This window comes from Heliangelus exortis, chromosome 7 (assembly GCF_036169615.1).
Source record: "Heliangelus exortis chromosome 7, bHelExo1.hap1, whole genome shotgun sequence".
NCBI lineage: Eukaryota > Metazoa > Chordata > Aves > Apodiformes > Trochilidae > Heliangelus > Heliangelus exortis.
The window spans coordinates 3,003,725-3,028,893 of NC_092428.1; the positions used below are offsets into that span (position 1 = coordinate 3,003,725).

The 25,169-nt window shown below is 38.5% G+C and overlaps 1 protein-coding gene across 2 annotated transcripts in view; it reads left to right on the plus strand.

Moving 5' to 3' along the window:
- Positions 1-25,169, plus strand: part of LRMDA (leucine rich melanocyte differentiation associated) — a 597,778-nt gene that overhangs the window by 349,947 nt on the left and 222,662 nt on the right. For both annotated transcript variants that reach the window (XM_071748288.1, XM_071748289.1), the window contains 3 exons: positions 4,757-4,888; positions 11,947-12,081; positions 21,811-21,937. In XM_071748288.1, coding sequence (XP_071604389.1) covers positions 4,757-4,888; positions 11,947-12,081; positions 21,811-21,937 — 394 coding nt within the window. The remainder of the gene's footprint in view (positions 1-4,756; positions 4,889-11,946; positions 12,082-21,810; positions 21,938-25,169) is intronic.

The window sequence follows — 25,169 nt, forward strand, 5'->3', positions numbered from 1 at the left end:
CTCTGCTTTACTACAAAATGGAATTTTAAGTTCAGCAGATTTTTGAAGAGTAATTCATTAATGCTTAAAAAAAAAAAAAAAAAAATGCTTTTTGCTCCTTGGCTGGCAGGTGCTGGAGAAATAGAAATTATGTTTCCCTTCCGTAAATGCTGAAATTACCGTGTAGTGGGGTTCTTGTGTTTGTTCTGCTCTCCTGTAACCTGTTAAAAGGCAAGAAAAAAAGATATTTTCAGAAGCTCTTGTTTTATACCAAGCTCTGTCTTTAACTTCTGGTAATGGCTATCTCTTGTCAACAGAGTGCAAATCAATTTTAAGGCTGCTAAAGCCAAACTCTCTCATTTACATTCTGTTAACTGCTCTCTCTTTTCCTGTTAAACAGGAGGAAAAAGTCATTAGATACCAGGCAGCTGTCTTATTAATGGAAGGGTGGGGTAAAATGTGAGGAAGATTTCTTTTCCAGCATGTACTTCTGAACAGCTTGTTCTTCCGGACAAGGACAACTGCAGAGTACCAAGGTTTGTGTGTTACTTGAGAGGCTTCTGCTTTTTTTCATCTATAAAATCTCTTGTTTTCACTGTCAAATACTACCAAAACGAAGAGCTGCTTTTTAGTTTCTTTGTAACCAAATCCCCAGCAGGCCAGAGGGTCCATATGAAGCAGTGTAGTTGACAATTGCCATGCGTGCACGCAGAGAATAAATAAATAATACAAAAAAAAAAAAAAAAAAAAAAAAAAAAAAAAAAAAGAAATCTCTGCCATGACATTCCTTTATGATTAAAACTTCGTTACAGCCCATGAATGAATTATGGAGAAGAAAGCTGGAAGAAATCAGACTGATTAGCTGAAGGACTTGGATAAAATGGCATTTCTGAGACCTTTGTGTTCCAGAGGATTATTTACTGTCTGCTTGCAGAACATCTTAAGTCGTTTTGCAGAGGGAGTCAATTTCCTGTTTAGCGCAGTGTTTTTGTAAACTAATGAGGGCAAAGCGTGAGCCATGGGCAACGATGTTGTGATATTAGCTGTGACAGGGAGCTTGATCATAATTATCTTAACGAGGATAGGGTTAATTACAGTGGAAACTTAAAGTTTTTTTCTCTTTGAATGAGGCGGCGCTGAATGCGTTGTGATGTTTTGTCGGTTTGATGTGACTTTGGAAATTGCAATGGAAATCTCCTGGCAGCACTTGCTCTCCTCTGGGAGCAGAGTGTGAGCCCTGCAATGAGGTAACTGAGATGGTACCTGTGGGTGAGATAATGGGCAGCTCTCGTGTCATTAGAGCAGGGGAAAAGCAATCTGCAAAATACACCTCGGTGATGTTTCGCAGCCTTTTGGAATTAAGGGAAGTGACTGCTTGCCACTGCCCCTTCAGTGCTGCTTCTCTTTTGATGGGGAAATTGTGTCTCCAAACACACCAAGATGGGGAGACATTTTTCTACTGTGATGAGAAGGGAATGCAGATTTAATTTTGGCCTAGTTCTCTTTCTTGGGGGATTTCTCTTTCTTTGTCTTAGTTTCTTAAGGTGTTTGTGTGCTTCTTGCTGTGCTGTGTGTATGCGTGGGCTCCTAAGGAAATACAGGGGGTACATCAGTACAACCACCTCACCCTCAAGAAAAAAAAGTCAAATGCTAGTGTTTTGTACTGGTTCCTACATCAGCTTCACAAAAAAAAAAAAAAAAAAAAAAAAAGCTTTCTGCGTACAAATTCAGGATTGCAATCCTTTCTTATCTCCCATCTGCAGCTGGGAAATTGAGGCACACAGAAGTTATGGGACTTGGTGCAGCTTGTCCTGCAAAAGCTCTTGTGTAGATTATACCTGAAACTTTTAAATTGTGGGGTGCCACTGCTGGGCAGTATTTCCTTATAGATTACCAAGGTAGAGATTGTTGCCTTGAATTTAGTAGCTGGTATCACTGAATGATGGCAGAACACTTATTTTCCCTTTTTGTTTCTTTACCAGCTCTCTCTCTCCCATTTTGGTTGCTAGTTTGTTTTTGTTTTTTTTTTTTCTTCTGTTTAAGCTGAAAAAATAATAATTATGCAAACAGCAAAATAACACCTAGATCCAATTTGTGTGAATGGCTACATGCTCTCCCTGTATGGTGACATCCCCTCCCACCTCCCTGGACTCTGAATGTAGGTGATTAAATCCCCAAGTGCCCACTGCTCTGATGACACGAAACCAGCAATTAATAAGCAACCCCCTGTGTAACATGGCTCCTTTTTAACTGAGCAGCTAATAACATTACATGGCAAAAATTCTCAAAACCAGACAGGTGTAAAGAGATTTGCAGACAATTTTCTCTGCCTCTCTCTGAAGCTAAGTACCCTTGTGTTCAGGCCAGGCTTGTGAAAGAAAGGCTCTTACAATAGGCAACTCCCTCTAGTGTTTCCAGGCCTTTTGTCCCACTTCATGGCTTGTCATTTTGTTTTATGCCTCCCCTGCAGCAGTTTTGGATGTATGCTTTCTTCTCCTTGCCAGTTGCCAACCATTTGCTGATTCTCATGATAAGAGTATTATATTTGCATAACATAACTGGGGAACAATGTGTATTTTGATGCTGACACTGACCAGAGCCCAAGCAATGTTTTCTCACAAAGGACCTATTAACATCCCATAAGGCTCTGTGGTGTTGACAAGGAGGTGGCCTTCTCTGAACTTCCTTGGCAAGTCAGAGTCTTACACTGAAATGTGAGGTTTGGAAATCATCCACTATTTATATAATGAAGAGTATTTAAGGGGAATTTGCTAAACTAGGTTTGTCAAATAAACCAAAGTGAAAACTCCTAACAGCCTGATAAACTCGCTGCTACTTCCTCTGGGTTATTTTGCCTTTTCAAGGTACTTGGAGGGGGGGGGAAGCACTGCCTGAAATGTTTTCCCTTCTCATTTTTGATCTTGATGTGGGCAAAACCAAAGCCTGTTGCCACCCTTTGCTGAGAAAGGCAGCTTGAATCTAGCCTGCTAGCACAGCTCTTAGGGCAGACAGATTTTGTGGGCGGCCGTGAGTTTTTCCAAAGCAGAGGGCAAAAAGTGCAACTGCTACTGTGCTGCTTGTTTTATTCTAATGTTGGCAGTAGAGGCTTTTGTTCTTTCAGACATGGAAGTTTTCATCTCAGTGCATTGGTAGTGATCTAGATATGCCATAGGGTGTAGACATGGCAAATTTTCTGCACTTCTGGCTGCCCGGAATCGAAATGGCATTCGGAGCAATTGTCCCTCCCTTTCAGAACACTCAGCCTGAGAGTGTTTTGGAGTCCTTGGACTGAAATACACTGCTTCAGAGCTGTGCAAATGTTACTTGAATATTCATACTTCAGAGCACAGTACCCGGTGTCAAAGTCCCAGGCTTGATTTTCCTTATTTTTTTTTTTTTTTGGTTGTTTGAACCTTCTGACTGTGATTTATAAGCAGTCGGTAAGTTGTACCTACAAAAGTGCTGTCTTGTTGATGTTGGACAGCTGAATGTTAAACTGTCTGATTTGAAAACCCTATACTTTCTAATAATATTTGTATTTTCCTCCAGTAGTAGTGCCTGTAGAGGTCTCTCACAGGGACTTTGGCTGTGTTTTGATCCTTGCCAAAAACTCGGGAGGAGGGGGGGGGGGGGGGTGGAGAATGAGGAAAATCCCCTCAGTATAAATGTCATTGGAAAGAGAATAAATACTATAGTCTGCATCTCCCTTATTCATCACATTTTATAAAACAGCCAGGAGATACAGTGATGATCTTCCCACTGGTAGGCATAGTAGATCAGCTGTCAAGTCATGCAATCTCAGCATATCTTTAGGTGTCTGGTAGGTGAATGAGCTGTGAATGCATGTCTGTGCGTGTGCTCCTTATACCATGTGTCTTAGTTGATTAATGTGTGGGGTTTTTTTCCCTGTTGTGCAAGTAATAAGAATCAAGTTTGAAACTGATGCCTTAACAAGGTAACAAAGTGTTCTTTTTATTATTATTTTTTTTTTAATTATTTTTTTCCCTGGCGCTTTGCTATCAGGGGACTGAATCCCTCCAGGATCTTGTTTATTTACAAGCCATCCTCTGTACTTCCACGCTGTGAAATGCTTCTTTTTGAAAGCTGCTCTCTGCAGTCTGACCTGTGGCTTGACAGTGGGACAGTAAGTTCCAAAAAGCAAGCAAATGGCTTTTCTGTCTGGAGTAATTCTGCCTTTCATTTTGGAGAGTACATTTTGGTTTGTTTGCGGCGACTCGAGAAGCAAATTAGGTGGTTAATAAAAAGGAAAGAAAAACCCCTTCTCCATTTCCTATTATTGCATGTAAGGTAACTGCTAAGAAATGATACTTGAAGTTGTATTTATTATTGTTAGCAGGGTATGATATTTCTTGGCAGAAATGATGGATGACAACTTAAATTTGTGTCCAGGGAATGAAGGTGAACTGTGACAGAGTTATTTATCTTGGGAATGGAGGTTAGGGTCAGGCAAGGCTGGGTGCCTGAAGGCACAAGACATTGACAAATTCATCCTGCAGGCCCCATATCTGAAGCCTTTTGTTTTGGATCCTGGCTACTCACTAAGTGACCCCCATCCTTCATCCTGCCAGCATGTGAAGGATGTGTTGCAGTGCCAGCACTCCCCTTGCCACTAGTGCTTGTCATTCACTCTTCTGACAGGCCCAAACCAAAACTATTCCCACTCCTGAAAGGGAAGGTTAAAATATTTATTTCAGCTCATAATGGCCTCCCTGATTTAGAGGAGTATCATTTTTCCTGTTGCCTTTGTCGTTTGCAGGTCACTGGAAGGACTGAAAACATTCAGTTACTTGGAAGAGCTGATCTTGGACAACAATCGACTGGGAAATGACCTTCTCTTACCCAGGTTACCCCACCTCCACACCTTAACTCTCAACAAGAACCAAATATCCTTTCAAAGAAATACCCTGCAAAATGTCAAATGAGTTTTATGTGTCAGCCAAATTAAAGTATGTGAAATACAGCTCATGTGCAGACAAAGCATTCTCTGGTTTGGCACCTGGAATACTTCATCGTAATTTATTATAGGTCATTCATAAATGAAATGCGCCATTATATCTTCCTGTTGCTCCATTTTAGTGAGAGATCTAAGTTATGGCTCTGAAGAAATCTTTCTAATAGATAAAATAGAGAAAGAAAATAATGTCAGAGCTACCGGCGTGCAGCAGTTCCTGTGCTTGCTTGGGGTTCTGTTGCAGGCTGACCTCTAGTGGAATAGGGAGCGCAGTGAAAACGCTGCTCAGGTTTTTTATAATTTAAATAGCTCTTCAAACATTGGTGTAAAATAAACTGAAAAACAAGCAAACCAAAACAAAAGCACTCCAAAGCAGGAAACGTGAAACCTTTCTAAGCATGATTTGTTAGGTGCAAAGCAGCTGAAAAGCAAGTCACTGCATTCTCAGTGTTCCAACTGGGTATAAATTCATATAAAGTGCTGTCCAAATCAAGGTCTCGATACATTAAAGTATTTAGATGGATAGTGAATTCCATTCATAAGAAGTCAGTCACTTCTCCATGCGCCTGAATTTAGTGTTTTCTTAAGTTTATTTATAATAAATAGTTCAGTGCTTGCCAACGTGCTGTGCTGAGTCAGAGCCCTGGTCTGGAGGCTGGTAGAGAACAGCCTGTGAAAATAATTGATCTGCAAGGGCTGGGTGTGGACTTGATGGTCAAATAGTTTTGTCATACTTTGACCCTTCTGGAGTTTTGGAAATGGTTTTACAAAAGCCAAGGGTGATGAAATTATGGCCAAAAGGCCAACTGTGGCCTGCAGACTCTTGGAGCCCAGACCAGGAAAGCCCTTTCCTCCAGCCTGTACCATGAGGACACAGCTGCCCAGCTGCAGCCACAGAAATATAAAGAGAGCAGTTTGCCTTTTACTAAAGCAAAATCCTCCTAGTGAGGAGAATGAAAATAGCTGCAGATTCTAAGATTTTTGCACTTAGTTTTGATGCTATAAATAAATAATTTCAATAATAAATAATAATAAGTAACTAATAGATGAGTAGCTTTTAATCTTGAGGCCCTGGGAATTTGCCAAAAGTCTCTCTCGAGCAGTAACAATCGTTTTACTAGGGTTTTGTCTGGATTTCTGGTTAATGCCAGGATATTGTGGGTTGGATTTGGATAACTGCTTGACTTGTTTGCTCTCATGGTAAAATCTGAACTGGGGATGCTTTGGTGTACAAGGAAATGTTGCTGATACTGTGGGTGACAGGGTGTCTGGTGGGGCATATCTTTTACAAAGATCTCAGCTGAAATGGTGCAGCAGTCTTCCTGCATCTACTCCTGAGCTTTGCATGCTACACCTGCAAATTTGGCTAAATCTAGAGAGTTGCAGGACCTCTGAGTCAGTGCATTTGGAGTAAAAATGAAGTCCTTTAAATGCCTAAGGCCCAACATCTACATGTTGAATACAGGATAGCTGGGCTGGGGCTTTTCACCAGAGAGGACAGTGAATAGGACAAGGGGTAATGGTTTAAAACTGAAGAGATTTAGGTTAGATATTAGGAAGAAACTGAGGGTAGGGAGATAGTAGAGCAGGTTGCTTAGGGAGTTTGTTGATGTCCCCTGCCTGGCAGTGTTCAAGGCCAGGCTGGAGGAAGCCTTGAGCATCCTGGTGTGGTGGGAGAGGTTCCTGCCCATGCAGAGGGGTTGGATCTTGATCATCTTTAAGGTCCCTTCCAACTCAAACCGTTCTTTGATTCCATGATCTGTGGAAGGGGGAAGGTGGTCTTTGAAGGTAGCCTGTTCCAAGGCTATTTCCTGTGGAATAACTTGTAATTGCTACCTTCAATTTGTGATAAATTCAATTGAATCAAAAGCTTGGAATGGGAAAGAGGTAGGTGCTTTGTTCATGACTTTGGTAGAAGTGCTGTGCAGCTCTTCTAGGGTTAAGCTGATGGCAACACCTGCTTGGTAGATGATGAGTTGTCATTTCAATGACAATTTTGGGTAGTTCTACAGGGCAGCCTCCAATTTCACATGATATTAATTATTTTCTACATACGTATTTTAAAAATATTTTAAAGCTGTTTTCTCTTTTCTTCCAATAACTCCCAGAGACTGTAATCACAGGAAGTCAGGGACACAAAAAGCTCTTCTGCAAGGCTTTTGGGGATGGCTAAAAATTTTAAAACATTAAACAACAAAGGTTTTGAAAGCAAATGATGGCCCAACTTGGAAAGCACTGATAAGAGGGAACAGAAGTCCTTAGTTTTCTTTTAAAGCCAACGTGCTTGAGTAGGAGATAAGTAAAAAAGAATTGCTGGCAGGGAAAAGGGTTGCAGGAAGATATCCCAGATTTCTTTGCCCACTTCAAACTATATGCAAAACATAACTGAGTGGTAAGAAATACATCTAGCTTTGTTTGAAGAGTGATATATTAGCAGAGCATTCTTATAGAGTCAAATAGAATAATTTCATTTAGAAACTGTTAGGTTGTGTTTCTGCATGGCTTTGACCAGCAGTTCTCCCTGAAGAATAACCATGAATAAGGAAACACTATGGAGCATGGGGCTGGCCAGCAGCAGTCCTCACTGCTTCACGCATCCCTTATATTGTCCTCTAGGAAGGATTAATGTGTCTGTGCCCTACAAATAGGCTGGGAGAGGTGGAACTAGTGAAAGGAAGAAGCTACAGAGATTCTTGGAGGTGTGGAATAGTGGAACACAAGAAACATCATCCAGTAGTTCCTGTGTGATTCCATGGGTGAATCTCAGAAGCAGAAGAGGATTTTCTTTTTCCTAAGCTGGCAGTCCTAAGGCACAGCTTAACACTGGGATGGCTGCTCCTGCTTAGGAGGTTCTCCTGAAGTTGGCTGAGCAAAGTGGCATTGTACTTTGGCACTGATTAAATGAAATATTCACTGGGGACTATTGAACTCTGAATCACACCAACCCTTCCTTGGTAGGAGTCTTGAATTCTGTGAAACTGATCTCTGGAGGCTTTAGAAGGGGCCATAGTCCTGACTAGCACTTGGATTTTAAGACATCCTACAGGACAAAACAAAACCAAAATGTTATGAGCTTGGATAGGCAGTTAATTCTTAGCCAGAGAAGGGAGATGCATCATTTGCTTTGGGCTTTTGCTTGTTCTTTTTGCCTTTTGAAGACCCTCACAACCTGTGGTGTGAGTGCCAACAGACAAATAAGAACATACTTATCTGTAGGCTATTTTTGTTGCATAACACTTGTAGAAAAAACAAATTGTTCTCCAGTTGAACGGGGCCCACCATGAGAAGCTGTTTTCCAAGTAATTCTCTGCTAATGCCTCAGTGTTGCTGATGGAATGTTCAGGAAATATGGTGACCTGGTTGTGTGTGCTGTGACCAGCCTGCTGTGTGGCATAGAATGTGTCATGTAATGAAGAGGCTTTAAAATTTCTTTTATTTCTTGTTAATGTTTCCTTAACTAAGCCTAGAAATAGTGCAGGTTATCAGTTGAGTCTTTTGATGGGGATGAAATGTCTAAGTATGTCTAGTGTGTGTTTGTTAACTGCTTAACAAACTTGTGTTTTTTGGAGTGGATTATTATTTTGTAATTGAGAATTATTATTTTAGTGAGCTGAAGAGCTGATGAGTTTAAAATTATTTGTAGAATTTATTTTATTCAGCACCTGCTAGAGTGTAAGGGGTTGGTAATGATGACACTATTGGGTTAGGAGGTGGATCACTACTGTAAGGCACTTCAGTGGCCTTTACAGTGACTTTAAACTGGTTTTCAAATAGTAGAGTCTGGTGTAAGCATTTGCACCACTATTACATCCTCACCTGGTGACCAGTGACACTGACTTGAGAAAGATCAGTTTAGGGATGTTGTGACAGGGCTTTAAATGAAGAAGTTTTCACCTGTGCTGCCCATGGATTGAGTTGTGACTTGCTTTTTTGGAGGGAATGGCACTGAAATTGGTCTTAGAAATGGCCCAGCAGCTCTTTGGCTCTGCTGGCACCAATGTGACACTCAACAATAAAACATAAAAAGGAATCTGGCAATAATTTCAGGCTTGCAATTGATTTTCTCCTTCTGTTCTGGTGGCATTGTATAGCTCCAGTATTGTGATTAAAATAAGTGTGTGATGTGCCAATTAACTAAAGAGTGCACTAGGCATGCACTGTGACTTACAACTCATCCTGAGGAACACTCAATCATGCAAATTTGAACAGGATATTGTTTATTTTTTTTCCAACATGCTTTGCAACAAATAACTGTGATGGCAGGTGGATGGAGCTTCTTGAAAAAATAATCTCTACTTTGCATTCTGTTTTGTTTTTAAGAGGGATGAGCTAAGACAGTCCAGAAGATCAGAAGTTGAAATTATTTTATTTATGATATAACTGCTAATTTTGGCACAAAAAAACCCAAAACACTTGACTACCATAAGGCACAGGTTGGCTTTTTCTCAAGTGCTGCTTGTGCCCTGTTTTTTGGGGACTATCCAGGCCTGCAAAGCTTCAACTTTTCTGTGAACTCATGATCTACTTTTGAGGTGACCATGTCAGGTTCTTGGGGCTTGTTCTGAGCACGTATTTCTGTTTCTGTTGCAACTAAAATCAAAATCCTGCTCGGATGCTAAATATCTTTTTCAGCAGAGGAAGATGAGTAAATAACAAAAGAAAAGAACTGTACAGAGTCTGTGTGTGAATCATGGTCATCCCTGCCTGAGGTGATTTTTAGGATGTTTCTAAAATCAATGCTTGGAGTTTAGATATGAGATATTAGAATCTAGACACTCATTTTCAAATTTGAGAAGATGGAGATTTTTGAGATGCAGGTTATTAGCTACTGTTATTTACCCAAAACACTTGGTGAATTTGGTGTCTCCTCCTTTCCACAGGATTTCAATGCAAAGTCTTTCACTTTTTGAAATCTAAGCTGACCCCATCTTCATCATGAACATAATTCTGCATGTCCAGATAGGAGTCAGAAAACATTCAGCAAACTGTGGGGAAGAAAAACTTCTACCCCAGAAAAACCTCCACTTAATTGACAAGGAAATATGTTTACTCCATGGAAGCACCAAAAAGTGTCAGCTTTTGTTAGGTTTTTTAATTTATTTTTTTCTCTTTTTGATAGGAAATGACCAGATACAACCTAAGTTTTGCAACCCTAGTGTGTGATTGCTGTTATGGTAATAACTGTCTTTTGTAATAACAAACTATTTCTCTTGGGGAAGCTTTTTGCAGTATAAGCAATCCTGCAAAAAATTAAGTGTTTCTCCTGCTTGAGGGAGGGTGCCAGATTCAAGCACTTCTCTAACAGTCTTAGGAAATTTTTTAAAAGCCTTTCACTTGCACATGTGTGGAAAAACAGTTTGTGACCTTCCCATTGCAGTAACAGGCTGCCTGCAAGAGCTGTGAAAAAGTCTTCTGTATGAGCTGGAGCTCCAGATATGAGAGGAGGAGAAGAATGATCATCAATTTTTGATTGGGAATTCATCCTAAATAATTAAGATTTGTGTCATACTACAAAAGGACACTTTTTCTTAGGGTCTGGTTGATTACTTACTGGCATATAGCATTCCATAATGTGACTTTGTCCAAAATAAAAGTTAGCATTTTATATTTTTTTTTTGATATTTCATAGAACTGACTTCAAACCCCTCATTTTTCTCACTCGTGCAAAGCATTTGAGGGGGATTCCTCAGACTTTATGGAGCAGAACATAAACTATGAGTGCAAATACATTGATTTTAGTATAATAAAATTAGCAGTCATCAGCATGATCTTCATGTGTGTTTGGAAACAAAATTCCAGGCTTTCCAAAGGCAGACCATGTTTGTAACAGTGAAGCTTTCCATTCTCTATTGCTTTTGTTGCCCCGAAGATATTGAGGTGAAGAAATAAAGTAAATTCTATCAGTTAAGAATAACAAAGATAACAGAAAAACATAAATCAAGTATAAAAGCCACACAACTGAACGGAGCTTTTAAAACAATAGTTGCAGGCTCCAACAGCAGGAATGGATAAAAACAGAGCAGTGAAATGCCCTTTAATGTTTTTGAATAATGATTAACATTGTCTCAGTCAGTCAATTATTAAACACTGAAAACTTTTCACAAGCATGGCATCTTTTTTTTTTTTTTAATCCTACCCATTTCTTTGCATGTAAATTGAATGAAATAGGAATATATAGTTAGAGACTGTCACACTGTATTTGAACAAAAGAATTTGCTTTATCTCAGCAATCAGCAGGGTGCAAATAGTTGAATGTTGTTCCTCTTAAACCTGAGCTGTGATTTCTTATACTGCCGTGGGGAAAAGGTGGCTTAACCTTTGTTTGCTTCTTTGTTTTAATGCAGTTTACAATATGGAAGACCATTATTTGTGGTCTAAGGAATATTAAGTTAAGAAGTAAAATACATAAGGCTATTTTAATGAAGCCTTCAGAGCTTCCTACATAAAATACTTGTAACACTCAGGCACTGAGTGAAGCATTATTTTTGCATATACTGAGTAATTACAAGTATGTTGCTGTTTCACTCAAAGCATTTATATGCTGGGAGTGAAAGTGGGCTGTGGTTTGAATTTTTTTTTTTTTCTTTTTTTCAGAAACTCATTTTCCAGTGGACTGAATATATTAGTGATGAATGTGCTGTGAACTGTTTGTTTCCATGCTGGAAAAGTTTCATGACTCCAGCAATTGCTAGCCATTTTACCACACAGCATCCATCATTTTGTCAAAGTTTTAATGTTTTGTAGTGAACCACCTAGGAAAGAAAGGAGGAGAAAAGAATGACAAAACAGACAAATTCTTTCATTCCATGCCAAAAAACTGACTGAAATTTATCCCTGTTTGCCCTTGGAACAATTAATGTGACATTTTCCCAACTGCCATGCTAAGTTTGATTGTCAGTTCTTGAAATGTATGTTTAAATCAGCACTGATGCAACTCTAAGTGCTTTTTTCATGAACATAATTGAATCCTTAACCCACCACCTTTGACACATAACAGAACTGGAAAGCCTTTTGGACCATTTGGCTGAAGTTGTGCCCTCTCTACAGTATCTCAGTTTGCTTGGAAACATGGCCTGCCCAAATGAACTGGTCTGCCAAGAAAAGGATGAAGATGACTACCAGAGGTACAGGTTAGTGTTTTCCCTTGTGTGGAAATGATAAGGTATCTCAGTTTTGGTTCATTATTGGAAAAATACTGAGTTAAAACCAACTCAGTATCTCAAATATATATTCTGAAAGCACTGAGCACTATTCTGCCACCTGGGAGTTTGAGGGGCCCCATCTCTCTGAGCTGACTCTCAGGAACCTTCTTCTGAGAATTATTTCAGTGTTTTTCAGCAGATGGGTGAGGTGAGCAGGTGTGAACAGAGCTTTCTGAAGGTGGGTGCTCAGATGCACCTACTTAGGGATTTTCCTTCCTTAAAGCCAAGGTAAGGCAACATTAACATACAGTAGGGCCTGGGAGTCAATAGAAAAAATGTCAAGAAAAAGCAATGTACTCAGTTCCATTGTCTTCTGCTGTCATTATGGTGATGAGTTTATTCTGCTCTAGTTATCAAGGCACAATTAAAGAACATAGGAAAAAGGACTCCTTCTGTATTGTGCTGCTTGTAGCAGTTACTGTTTAAATTCAAAGAAAAATCCCCAAAACTCTCTCTCTGATGTCATTTTAACGAGCTAGATTACAGAAAAGGTCATCTGGATATTAAACATGGAAGCCTGATAAAATGCTATATGTCTGAGATACAACTAAACATTGCTAAAAATAACAAGGTTTTTTCTTTTTAAAAAAACAACAAAAGGAAAAACCCTACTTGTGACTGATAAAGATTGTGAGTATAGACTCAAAATCTGTGGCATAATTGCTGATATGTTGTAACTCTCATAGCTCCTCATCTGTAGGCAAGTGAGACATAGTTTTTGTATATATATATAAATAAAATAATTGGATTTCTTTTTCCTTGCTCAGATCTGATGCAAGATTTCAGTCTTTGTGTGCTGGCATATTTTTTATTCTTCAGCTGAAAATGGCTGCCCCAGGCAACTCAGAGCCAAGCAGCACTGGTCACTATTTTGCTGATCTTGCAGCTTGCTGGTTTTTAGTGGATCACCTGCAGTATTCTGAGTTATGTAGTCAAGCTCTGATTTGATACTAATGTAACCCAAACTCTGCAAAGCAAAGTGGCAGGGACTTAGAGGAAGTTTATTGGGAAGTGCCATGAATTTGATGCACCACTTTATTGCTCAGAAATACCTGTCCTGGGTGTGCATATTCTTTTTCCTTTGCTCCAAATTTTTGAGCAGAATTTCTTGATTAACCCAAAGGCCTTTAACCTCCTAACGATTCAACATATGAATCCAGCTTTGCTGTAGGATTTTGGTTTTCACACAGTAGAGCAGCCCAGATTTTATTACTAAAATATTTTCCCATTGCTTTCACACTTAAGTGGAACTTATGCTCCTATCCAGCTTACGAGAGCCTAATAGTGCTGTCTCTATGTAAATTTATGTGGCATTTGCACTAGAGAATTGCTTAAAAAATGAATGATATTTCTACAGTTTACTGTTTTTCACTTTAAGTATGTTTTCTGACAATATGTCTCCTATTAATCATTTAAGCAAAAGTAGTATGTTAAAGGAACCATTCAGAGGCAAGAACCCATGGTTCATTTAGTGCTGTCTGAAAAAATCCTTTATTGATTGACATCCTCTGTGGTTATGTGATGTAATATTTATAATATGTCACACAGCCATACATCAAAACAAGCGTGTCTGTTGTTTCATTTCAATGCAAAAATGTTGATTTCTGGGAGGTCAAGGTAGTTTTAGGTCACATTGTGGCAAACCACTGTGTCAAAGTGTGAAGTGATTGTATTTATGCACCTTCTGCAAAGGGCAGCACTGCTTCTGTTTTCTTTCCCCTCCATTTTTCTAACCCCTGAGTAGTTGCTTTTTTTTTTTTCAATACAAACCAGGTTAGTTAAGGCTCTCTCAAGAAAGAAAGTGAACTTCTAATTAGGTGAATGACTTACTGTTCTGCTACTGTAATGGAAGCTTCCTGATCCTTTTCCATAATTATTTGTTACATTATGTGGAATCTGGTAGAATACTAGAGTCAAACCTCAAAAGCATCCACCTACCCATCTATTCATCTCTCTCTCTTTTTAGAGGAATATATTCACCTACCTGGTGGAAATGATTAAAAATACTCTTATTTTACTCTGAATAGCTAATTCAGAGGTTTGAGTACTCATTCTGGAGCATCCTGGGCACCACTTATTTCATCTTTCCCCAAAATGTGCAGATTTCCTTCAGATTTAGCAGCAGCAAGCTCTCCTGAGTGAGAAAGTTTTTGTATTTTATCAAATGTATTGCTTCAAATCTCAAAACCAAACACATGCAATGGAAAATTTCAGCATTTTTTCAAGGCTTAACCTAACTTTTTTTCTTAAGACTTCTTTTTGAGAAAATTTGTCACACAGAAAATATCAAAAGGTTGCATTTCAGTGAACCCAAATTAGATAAACATTTTGCTTTACCATAAGCTCTTAACTAGTTTTGTTCTGAATAGGAACTTCTTTTTGTAAGTTTTTTGCAGTGACCATTGGAACCATAGCTTCATTTTTCATTGGGCTTTAATTTCATTCCTACTGAGTTCAATTAAAGTTCAGGCTATTTAATTCCTCAACCAGAAAGAGAGAGGTGCTAGAAATCAAAGCTTTACTTAATCTTCTCATTTCAACATACTAAAAAGATCCGTAAATGCCTCAAAATCTCAACCATAAAAAATGTGGAAAATCAAGTTTTTAAAAACTCAAGGTCCAACGATTTAGTGTGATATTAGTAACCAAGATAAACCCTAGTAGTACATCTTTTAAAATAATTAGGTTTTATCATAAATAATTGGAAAAAATCTATAAAACTAGGATTTTTCTCCAGAAGTTACAATCCAGTTCCTCAGGCAATCCATTGGCAAACCATTTCTATCAATCTCAGTGCTACAGCTTTTCCATAGTTTTTTATTAAAAATAGGGTTTTTTTAGAAATGCTGTTGTGACTTTGAGAAAAAGTATTTGTTCTAAGGAACATTGTAACATTTGAATGGAATTTTTTTGGAAAAAAAAAGAAAAACTAGGGGGGTTTCCATTGCTGTTACTCCTCCTTACTTTTCAGAAGTGTAAGAGGGCAAATTGAAAATATTTTCTCTGTCTTATTGGAATATTTTCTTGGAAAGAGAAAATGGAAAGTTCCTCTCGGCAGTATTTTTTTTAATCAAACTTTGAAATTTTTTGGTTCATTTTAAAAACTCACGGGTTTTTCCATCAAGACTTCAGGTTTGTGTTTTTTTGTTTTGGGTTCCTTTTGGTTTGAAAGTATTTTAAGTTCTTTTTATCTTAACTTTTATGCTTTCTGTATATGAGAGGCAATATGTTGTAATGGAAATTTGGGGGTCAGGGCAAGGAAGAGAGGAGTATCTAAAATCCGACGGTGATAGGAAAGTTTTGAAAGCTTCTGGCTCAAAGAGGAAGCAAGGAAAGCAGAAAAAAAAACCAGCTTGGAAAACACTGAGTCCTCTAAAGTCACCGATTCCACAATCTCTACTTTGAAGCTTGCCTGAAAGCAAAGGTCACGACCTGGAGATCAAAGTACCAGAAGTCAACATGGTAATTGCTGGTTGCTTCTCTTGTACCCGCACTTGGTCAGTCCTGTGGGTGTATTGTTTGCAGGGAGAAACTTCAAACGTGGTGTTACTGAACTGTGAGAAATCTGCTGGGTCAGAACGTATTACCAGCCAGTTGTGAGTGCTGCAGGTGACCTCACCTATTTTTCATTAAAGCAAGATGATTGTGAAGGATGTGTGTGCCATGTGTGAAGTCTGCACTGCTCCCTCATTCTTCTTGGCCTCCTTATTGACATTTCCTGGAATGATGCATTCATTAAATGCTGTTGACATGGAAACAAGGGCAAGTGGAAACAAATGCCTGAGTTTATTTTAAATTAGCTTAAAAGTACAGATAGGAGATAGGGTATCTTTGGCAGGGGGAGCAAACGGTGATAACCTTATGGAGTCCTCTTAAGATATAGCAGCACGAAAGGAAGTGTGTGCATTTTGTGTGGATTAACTTTTCAAGCTGAAGCAGCTATTCCTAGCCCCCAGGTTTGGTTCTCTGAAAGGCTGGGTCCTCTCCGTAGCATTTTTAGTTCCCTTGCAGTTTTGTTTTCTCCTATTGTGGTTTTGGGGATTTTTTTTAGTGTGTTTTCATTTGGTTTCCGTGGGGTTTTTTTGTTGGTTTGTTTTTTTCCTAGAATTGAGACAGAACCTATTCATCTATTTTAAATAGTCTTGTTATTGAAGTTGCTTGGTAATATAAATGAATATTCAAGAAGCATTTCTAGCAATTCAAGAAGCAGAGACTGGAAGTCTTTGCTCAGTAATGAAAATAATCAGTAATAAACTTGGTCAGTAGCAGGGAACTCACTGCTGAGGCCGGCTCAGCAGGAGGAAGAAGTCTCTTGTAATTCTCTGTGTTTTTTATGTACTTAATGAGATCATGGGGGTATTTCCTTATGTCTTTATAATCTAGGAATCTGTGCCATTTCACTGTTTGCATGAGCCCTTGTTATTCCTGGAATTAAACCCCCCCTGTGTTTGATAGTCATCAAATAGCCACACAACAGCCACTTGCAAGGTTTTGGGAGCAAGGGCTGTTGCAGTATTTTTTTTTCAGCCCAATAAATTGAAGTCTGTTATACCCCAGTTTGCCCATCCCAACACAGCAAGTCGAGACATAACTACAATTATTGCTAGATGTATAGAGTGATGTTTTTCTGATTCCTGGTGTTGTTTCCTACATGGAAATAGAGCAGAGAAGGCTGAAGTTTTAGGAGAAGGGGTGGATTTATGAGCAAGTTGAGGGCCCCTCAGGATTACTTGGCCAGCACCAAAGAATGGTTGCAGAGAGGCTGTGTGATCAAACCTCATACCAGCATCATGCTCTCTGTTCTGGAAGATGCTGGGTTTTTTAAGTTTTAAGGTTTTTTTTGTTTCTGACATGGCTTCCTTAACTCTGCATTGAAATTCAGCAGCCAGCTCAAAACTGTTTGGTGGGAGTAGGGGGTTAAACTTTTTGGTGGTGCAGAAGAAAGAATTAGAGAAGAAAGTGTAGTTGAGTGCCATAAACATGTTTGCTCAATCCTGATTTTTGTTTTCCTCTCTCCCCATTTGAATGCTGAGGCAACTGTGCCAACCTCAGGTTGTTTATTATTTCTGGTTTACAGCAATGGTAACTGAGAGCATAATCAGCCCTTCAAAGTTGGAAATAGCTATATTATTTTTATGTTCTCTGATTGTCAAATAAAAGAAATACAATAGCAGGGAAAATGGAAAAATGAAAGTAAACACTTTGTGAAACAAAGAGCATGTTGCAGTTATGCTGTGGGTAGAGTTAGACACTTCTGCATTCTTCTGGGCAAATGCTTCTCAATTTTTCAGTCCCTGATTAATTTTGTGTTTTAAACATCAACCACGATAATAAAGTACAGATTTACATTCCAGGTTTTGATAATAAAAGTAAAAACTAAAGGACTATTTAGAATCCAGTTCTCTCCATAGACTTTCAGGTTCAGTGGAAGGGTTTATTTTCCCTGTAACTCCAATATATACAAATTTACTGTATGCTGCTTGTAGCAGAAGGAATTAAAAAACCCCAATCATTATTTCCCTGAGTAATTTATTGCCACTTTTAAGATTTTCTTATACCATGGCTCACTGGTGATGCCATTATCTTTCAGTAACAGGAGGCCAGCCATGTTCTACAACTTGTCTGCTTTTCAAAGGGAGGTGATAAATGAATCAAGGCCCTTACATAATATGATATTATGTGATACTTTTTGTTGTTGTTACGGTGTTTTCAGCTCTGGAATAAAAATGTATTAAAATGTTCAATAATAGTAATGAGTAGGGTACCAAAACTCATTAAAACTGAAGGAATATTTATGCCTGAAGGTAAATGGCTACTGAAAACCTAGATGGGAATGAAGTTACAAAGTAGCTATTTAACAAATATAAGAAGCTGACATAAATGTTACTTACAGCTGTGTGTGCTTTGGATCAGGACTGAGAGATTTCTTGCATACATTAAAACCAGATTTGTTCCTTTCTTCCTTGTCATCCTTTAAGAAAGCCTTAGACATTCTCTGTGAACCCTTTTGTTTCACCTGGGAAACTCTCCTAAGGTTGTGTGAACCATCACTGCTTTTGGCAGAGGATTGGGATAGCACAAGGACTGGGTTTGAAGTCATGATTGATACACAGAAGAGAACTAGAAGCACAGAGAAATCATCCCTAAGAGGGAGCTGATAGGGCTTAGTTTCCCTCTAAGTCAGACTGAAGTCTGTGATTCATTGAAGGCTGTGGAGTGAGTATCAGAAAAGTATTTCTTTATATTAAAAATTAATCGTGTCTTGTTTGATAAAGAGCTGGTCTCAAAGCTGGCTTTATCCTGTCCCTTTTTGAACTCCCAACATATTTCCTCAAAGGAAAAAAGCTTTGCCCCATTGAGCTTTTGCCAAGGTCAATAGCAGCTGAGTCCCAAACTCACTGCATTCCTTTGCAAATGCCCCCTCAAGCCTGTCCCCCTTATCCACCATCTTGACAGGTCTGTGTAAAAACTGTTAAAATAGTTCTAATCCCATGCAACACTTACAAAATTGGTAAATGAATTGTTAATCTTGATTGTCATTTTCACTTAACTAAAGACTGAAATAACATGAAATGCGATATTCTCTGGGATTTTTCCACCTCTGGGTGTTCCTGTTTTGTGTGGGATGGGTATCTTACTAGGTTAGATTCACAGAACCCTTGGCCCTGGGAGGAAGATGGGTCTGGACAAAAGGAAATGCAACTTGACTTGTAGAATTCACTTCCTTAATTCATCATGAATTAGATGATCACTTTATAGGCAGTGATAAATAGGTCTCTAAACACCTTCCTGGTGTTCTGTGTTGTTTTGATGTTTTTTCTTTTCTCTCTCTCTGGAGCTCACCTTTATCCTTAGCACAGAAAATAATAACCTTTTTTTTTTTTTTTTTTTCCACACCACTGCAAAGATGTTAAAACCCAGTAGCAGCAGTCTCAGAGCACATGGAGCATTACTAAGTTTCAAAATTATATATAAAAAAAATAAATAAAGAGGGGGGGGGGTCCAGGGTCTGCTTCCCAACCTCTAAGCTAAAATCAACTGAACTTCTGATGTGAAATAGAGGGGGATCTTTTTTCATTTAAGTGTTCTCTTAACTAGTGATTTTCCAAGTTGAAAACAGGTGCAACGTGCCAGGCAATTTATGGATTCTGGTACCTGCCATAAAGTATTTTATGATGGCTGCATTCTGTGTTATTAGTAGCTGTCTTTTTCTGCAGCTATTGGTGTTTGATAATAGTCTTAAAACACCCAAAATTACTTACCTGCGAGCAACATTCCAGATAGTCCCTGTTGACAGTTTGAATAAGTTTAGTGCCCTTTTGTTGTACTTTACCTTCAAAACAAACTGATTGAACCATCAATAGCTCCTGAGAGCTGACAGAGGCATGTCATCTGCTCTAACCCTCTGATAGCAGGTTATCTGTGGGAGTTAACCTCCCTGCATTGTTAACTGAGATGTTTTATGTACTATGCAACTTTAGGATACTGCTGTGATAACCTCAGTAACTAAGTCATACATCACAGTAAAGGGATTTTGTGCAACAAATAACCCTGGATTAAATTTACAAGGCTTGAATTGATATTGTGGAGTGTTCATTCCAGGGCTTTGGTAATCCTTTCCTGGATTTTTTTATGGCAAACTTGTGTTACATTTAGATTGAAGCTGCTGCTTCATATTTCTACCCAAAATAAACCCAGGAAGCCCAGTGCTTTTCTTCAGCCCTTTAATAAAAAAGCAGTGTGCTCTTTCTCTGTAATACAGATTCTTTTTGTCCCCCATTTAGTAAAAAGAATTTGAGTAGATGGCATATTTTGAATCACCTTGTTTGCTACAGAACTAATCACTGATAGATTTTTGTCTTACCTTTGTGGTATTTACTTTTGATTATTTACTCCCTTTAAGGGAGTGCAAGTTTATTTTTAAAAACATCAACCCCAAGCCTGTGACTTGTGGTGTAGTTTGCTGTTTAGTTTATCTGGGTAGGATTTTTTTGTTTTCTTTTTGGAGCTGGCAAGTGCTGGTGCTAATTCTGTTTTTTGAAGTGCAGTCAGGATGGTTTAAAAATACATTTGTATCAAGGAATGTTATTGTAATTTTAAGCTCCTTTGAGATGATTGAGAGACTGACATTAGGGCTGTGATCCAAAGTCAGCAGAGATGACAGTGCTGTCTTAGTCTGTTGTCATTTTTGTTGCAGCCAGCTTTGCAATGGCATATTTCATTCCATCATTAAACATTTGCTGATTTTCTAATACTGATGTTTTCTTCACCTGAATATTCATCTTTTCTCACCCTACACTTAGTGGGTGTCTTTACTCATTTTTAGCTTCACTCTTCTTCAGTCTTGACATATTGTTTCCTTCTGTACATGTCTTCATTTGAAGGAATCTGTTGTCATCAGAGCTTTTCTGCCAGCAATGCAAGATGGAGAGCTTCTCCTCCTGAAAGATAAGGACCAGCAAAATGCCAGGGAGGACTGGAAGGGCAGCCAGGAAAGCTGGGAGGAGCCTGAGAATGTGTCACTCTTGTAGATTTGTAGCTGGTGTTTAATAAAAGATCTTAGGACATGTTCTGGTTTGTGAAGGGACTCTCTCTTTTTCTTCTTCTAATATCACTGAATGTCCCAGATGGAGGACTCAACATCTGAACTATCTGAGCATCTCAGAACTGAGCATTTTCAGTAAATTTGTTCACCAAGCTGTTGCCTCAGAGGAAAGGTGTGCTTGGCTGGAAGGTCCATTTGCAGCATGATGTTTTGCTGGGCTGTGTACAGGGGGAGTCTCACAGTCTTGTTCACCTGTTTATCTGGTCTTGACAACAGGATGATAACATATATCTTACCTTTTAAACCCACATTATTTGCGTGCTGTTTTTTTTTCCCCCTAAAATGCAGACTTATCTTGTACTTTAATTTCTTATTCCCAGTACCAGGAGGGATAGGTACGATCAGGAGCCTCTCTGACTGACAGGAGTTTTATGCAAAGCAGATAGGCATGAGGAACATTATCAGTCACCTTCCTAGCCCCTGCCAGGAAAAATCTGGCACTTCCTTCACTTTGCAATGTCTGCTTCACATTTGTGAATAGCATGTACTCAAGGTGGTTGAACATTTAATTTTGCCATGCTTTTGTGCCTTAGTCTCTGATCTGCCATGTTCTCTCCCTCTGCAAGCAAGGAGCCAAGGTCTCTAATGTTGCTGATAATTGTATTCTTTTTTTTAGGAAAACAAAATCTGCAGAAGATAATTGTATTATTTATTTTTTTTTTAGGAAAACAAAATCTGCAGAAGTCTTGGCAAATGCATATTTTCTGAAAGTTCTTTTGGAGAAGATAGCTAGCAGGTTGCTGTGTCTCAGGTTCTTTGCCTTGCAATTTAGGAATGGGATCTTTGGAGTTACTCAGAAATTCTTTTTCCAAAATGACACTCCAGAGCCATTTCAAATTTATTCTATTTTGTTAAAGGCATTTTTCAACAAGCTTTATTTGTGAGAGTGAAGTATGGTAACTTTATATATACACTCTGTTGCATGAGAAAGGTGAAGAGAGAGGAAAACAAAGGCCATTGCTCTTCATTGCTGTTATTTTAAAGTCATTTAGTCTGTGAGTGTGTCTTGGTTTATTGCTGGATTTTAACTGTGTGCACTTGCTTTCTGGCAGATATTTTGTCCTGCACAAACTGACAAACCTGAAGTTTCTTGATACTCGGAAAGTGACCAGAAGGGAGAGAGAGGAAGCCTTGGTGAGAGGTGCCTTCATGAAAGTGGTCAAGCCCAAGGATGCTAAGGTAGGAAAGTTGATGGAAAAAGTAACAACAATGGGATTCTTTAACACTATTTTTAAAGAAGTCCAAAAGCTTGGCTGTGTCTTTCACTGAGTAACAGATAAAACCTTTCAACTTTGCAGTAGGGCTGGTAAGTGTGGTCAGGTGATGGACACAAGCCTGAAGAATTTTTCTGTGGTTTAATATCAAGCATTACTGGTACACCTGGCTAATGGACTGTGGGTTTGTTATCAAATTTCTGGTCTCCAAGCTCTGTTTCCTAAAGCAAAATAACTAATATGTGTCACTGAGCTCAAAAGAATATTTTTACCCTTTCTGAAGATGTGTAGCAACTGTGCAATATGCTTTTGGGAAAGAATGAAATTTTTCAGACAAGATGTCTCCTGCCTTCTACGTTCAACACAAATGTCTGTTGCAGAGCTCACACCTCTGGTGTTTATTGGCTTTTAGTGGGCCAGCTGATTCTAATTTTGTATGATGTTACTTAATGTGGTGCCCTGCTAATAAGCACTGACAGCAGCAGAGAGACAGTTTCAGTAATCTGAGCTTTTGGTACCACTTGAAGCAACTCTGGGCACACTGCTGCTGTGAATGTGAGTTCCTCCTTTTTCCCATCATTGATCAATATGTGATAACAGCAATCTGAGCCTCAGAACATTTTAGTGCTGCAGATCTTTCTTCATAACCCCACTCAAGTTTTCAGTCTCCTTGCTTTCCGTTTGCTGGTTTGTTCTCCAAAATATACCATCAATAATTTATTGCAGATTTCCAATAATGCTGAATAATAATGTAGGAGTTATGGAAATGCACTGTTTGGTAGCATAAGAGTGTTGCTAGGTAAATGCATTATCACAAGTACAATTGCAGTGCACAACAAATTAATTGACTGATTCATTTATTACTACTAAAATGTTAACAGTTCTGATAGAAGCCTAGCTTTAATGTATTGGTTTTTTATTATTTCAACTTCCTGTGTGTAATAAATGAAATTATTTCTAAGCTGTTCTGGATATCTTATTCCCAGCAAATCATCTTTGCTGAATCTGGCTAAAGGCACTTTGCATGTCTGCCTGTGGTAATTCTTCATATGCAATGGTCTTTTATAGTTCTTAGTGTGTTGTCATCTTTTATGACTTTTATCTGATCAGATTTTGGATCTCGTGAAGTGTGGGGGCTTTTTGGTAATTCTATTGGTTATTACATTTTACATTTAAAAGCCTTTTTGAAATTTAACCAGCTTAATAGTTTAAGAGAAGAAAATTAGTGTCTGTTGCTTAAAACTAAAGTTCCTTTTTTGGTTAAAACCTGTTTTTAAGTCAATAGCTAAGGGTAAATTACTTCACAGAGGTAACATCTTTATCTTTTATATCAGTAATTGAACCTTTTGCATAGTTTTGAATTATTTACCCACTAAGTCTTATGAGAAAACGTGCATTTATTTCAGCAAATTTTCAGAGGGCTCAAATTTGCTCTTTTTTTTTGCCATACTGAAGGTTGGGACTTCTTTATTTTTTATTTTTTTTTTTTAATAAATGGTTTTGTACAAACTGTAAATGCCTTTCATGATGTGAATTAATGCTTCTTAAGGTGCTGGAAAATTACCCTCATCATACTACATTATGTACGTATTACAGAAGTGGCCAATTTAAAATAAATATAAAATTGGGTGCAGAGCAGACATAAAACTCTTTAAAAATTGTTGTGAATTTGTGCTTGTTTCCTAAGATATTCATGCTTTTGGTTCACCTGCATGCAAAGTCTTTGTGTCTGAGAACACTGTGATAGTTTTCTTTGCATGTGTGTTTCTAGATGCAGATGAGTGTGTATTTAGCTATCCACAGCTATAGTCAGACCATAATAAGCAGTGGTTTTTTTATATAAGCTTCAAATTGCATCATATCCTATAAATTTTAAATTAAGTTTTTTGACCAGCTTCAGCCAAATATTCCAGACAGAGGTGTTGTAGGCTTTAGTTAGAGGAAAATAACACCTTGATCCAAACTAAGAGGAAGACTCTAGCACATCCATTATGGGTCAGCTGAAAAACTCCTTAAAAAATTGACCCAGTTCCATAAGACCCTGCTGATAGTGAATTTCCTAGGAATGTTTTGGTTTTTTTTTTTTTCCCCTGAGGCAGTAGCCACTCCATCACCACGTGCTTGCCAGGAATGGAGTTGGTGGTTGCCTCATGGAAATGTTTTTCTGACGGATGTAGTGACAACACTAAGCCCATCAGACCTGCTGTTTCAGAAAAAAAACAAAAGAAAAAAAATCCTAAGTTAGGTGGGGCTTTTCCTCATTATGATAAGCAGAAGATGGTATGGCTTATTCAGCATAAAAAGCAGAGTGATGATCTGAGGAGGCTGTGATGTGGGGAGTTGTTTTCATTTTAGTCTTGACATGAAATACTTGGGAGAGCAAAATGGCCCACCAAGAAAAAATACACAAAATGAGAATAAAAGCAAGAAATTTCCATCTGACTAGCTTGTGTTTACTGGAATGCAAAAGTATCTAGCAATCATCAGTCATCACTAAGTCATAAATATTTTATTTTGTATAAATCTTTTTACTTTCATTTTTCCCCGTTTTTTTCATTTTTGTTAACAGAACGCTGCACTTTCTTGTGCTTTGCTTCATTTCATCCTTTGTGTAAAATGCATCTGTTTGTGATATGACTGTCTTGTGGCAAGATGCAGTCATTTATTAGAAAACAGCTTAATGTTACAATGCAGTGTTCCATCTCACTCTGTAAGTGAGCTCAACTTCATTATGCCGGGGTGCTCATCTTTTCTTTTGTCAAAATATTGAACGTTGTATCATGCCTGATTTTAATAAAGATTGGGGGAGCCTGGCTGGCTAAGAGGCATTGAGCCAGCTGAGGAAGCCTTGTTTAATGACCAGACCATGACCTCATTTCAGTGGCATAAGTGGAGATCAAAGTGGAAGATGCCTGTCCAGTGTGTTCCTGGGCATGACAGCACTTCACATCAGAAAGACAGCTCAAGAATACGACAGTCGAAATTGCTTAATTATGTCCCAGCTTTGTAATTATTCATCCCTGCTTCTACAAAGAGTGTACTTGTCATTTCTCCACGTAATTATTTAAAACTCTACCTTCTTTGATTTATAGGTGTGTGAATTGTACTTCCAGTTGTTTCATCTTGGAAACTCGGGGGGGTGTGAAGCAGGACGGGGATCGAGAACGCGTTTTAGGACTCTGTGTTTTTATGTTGCA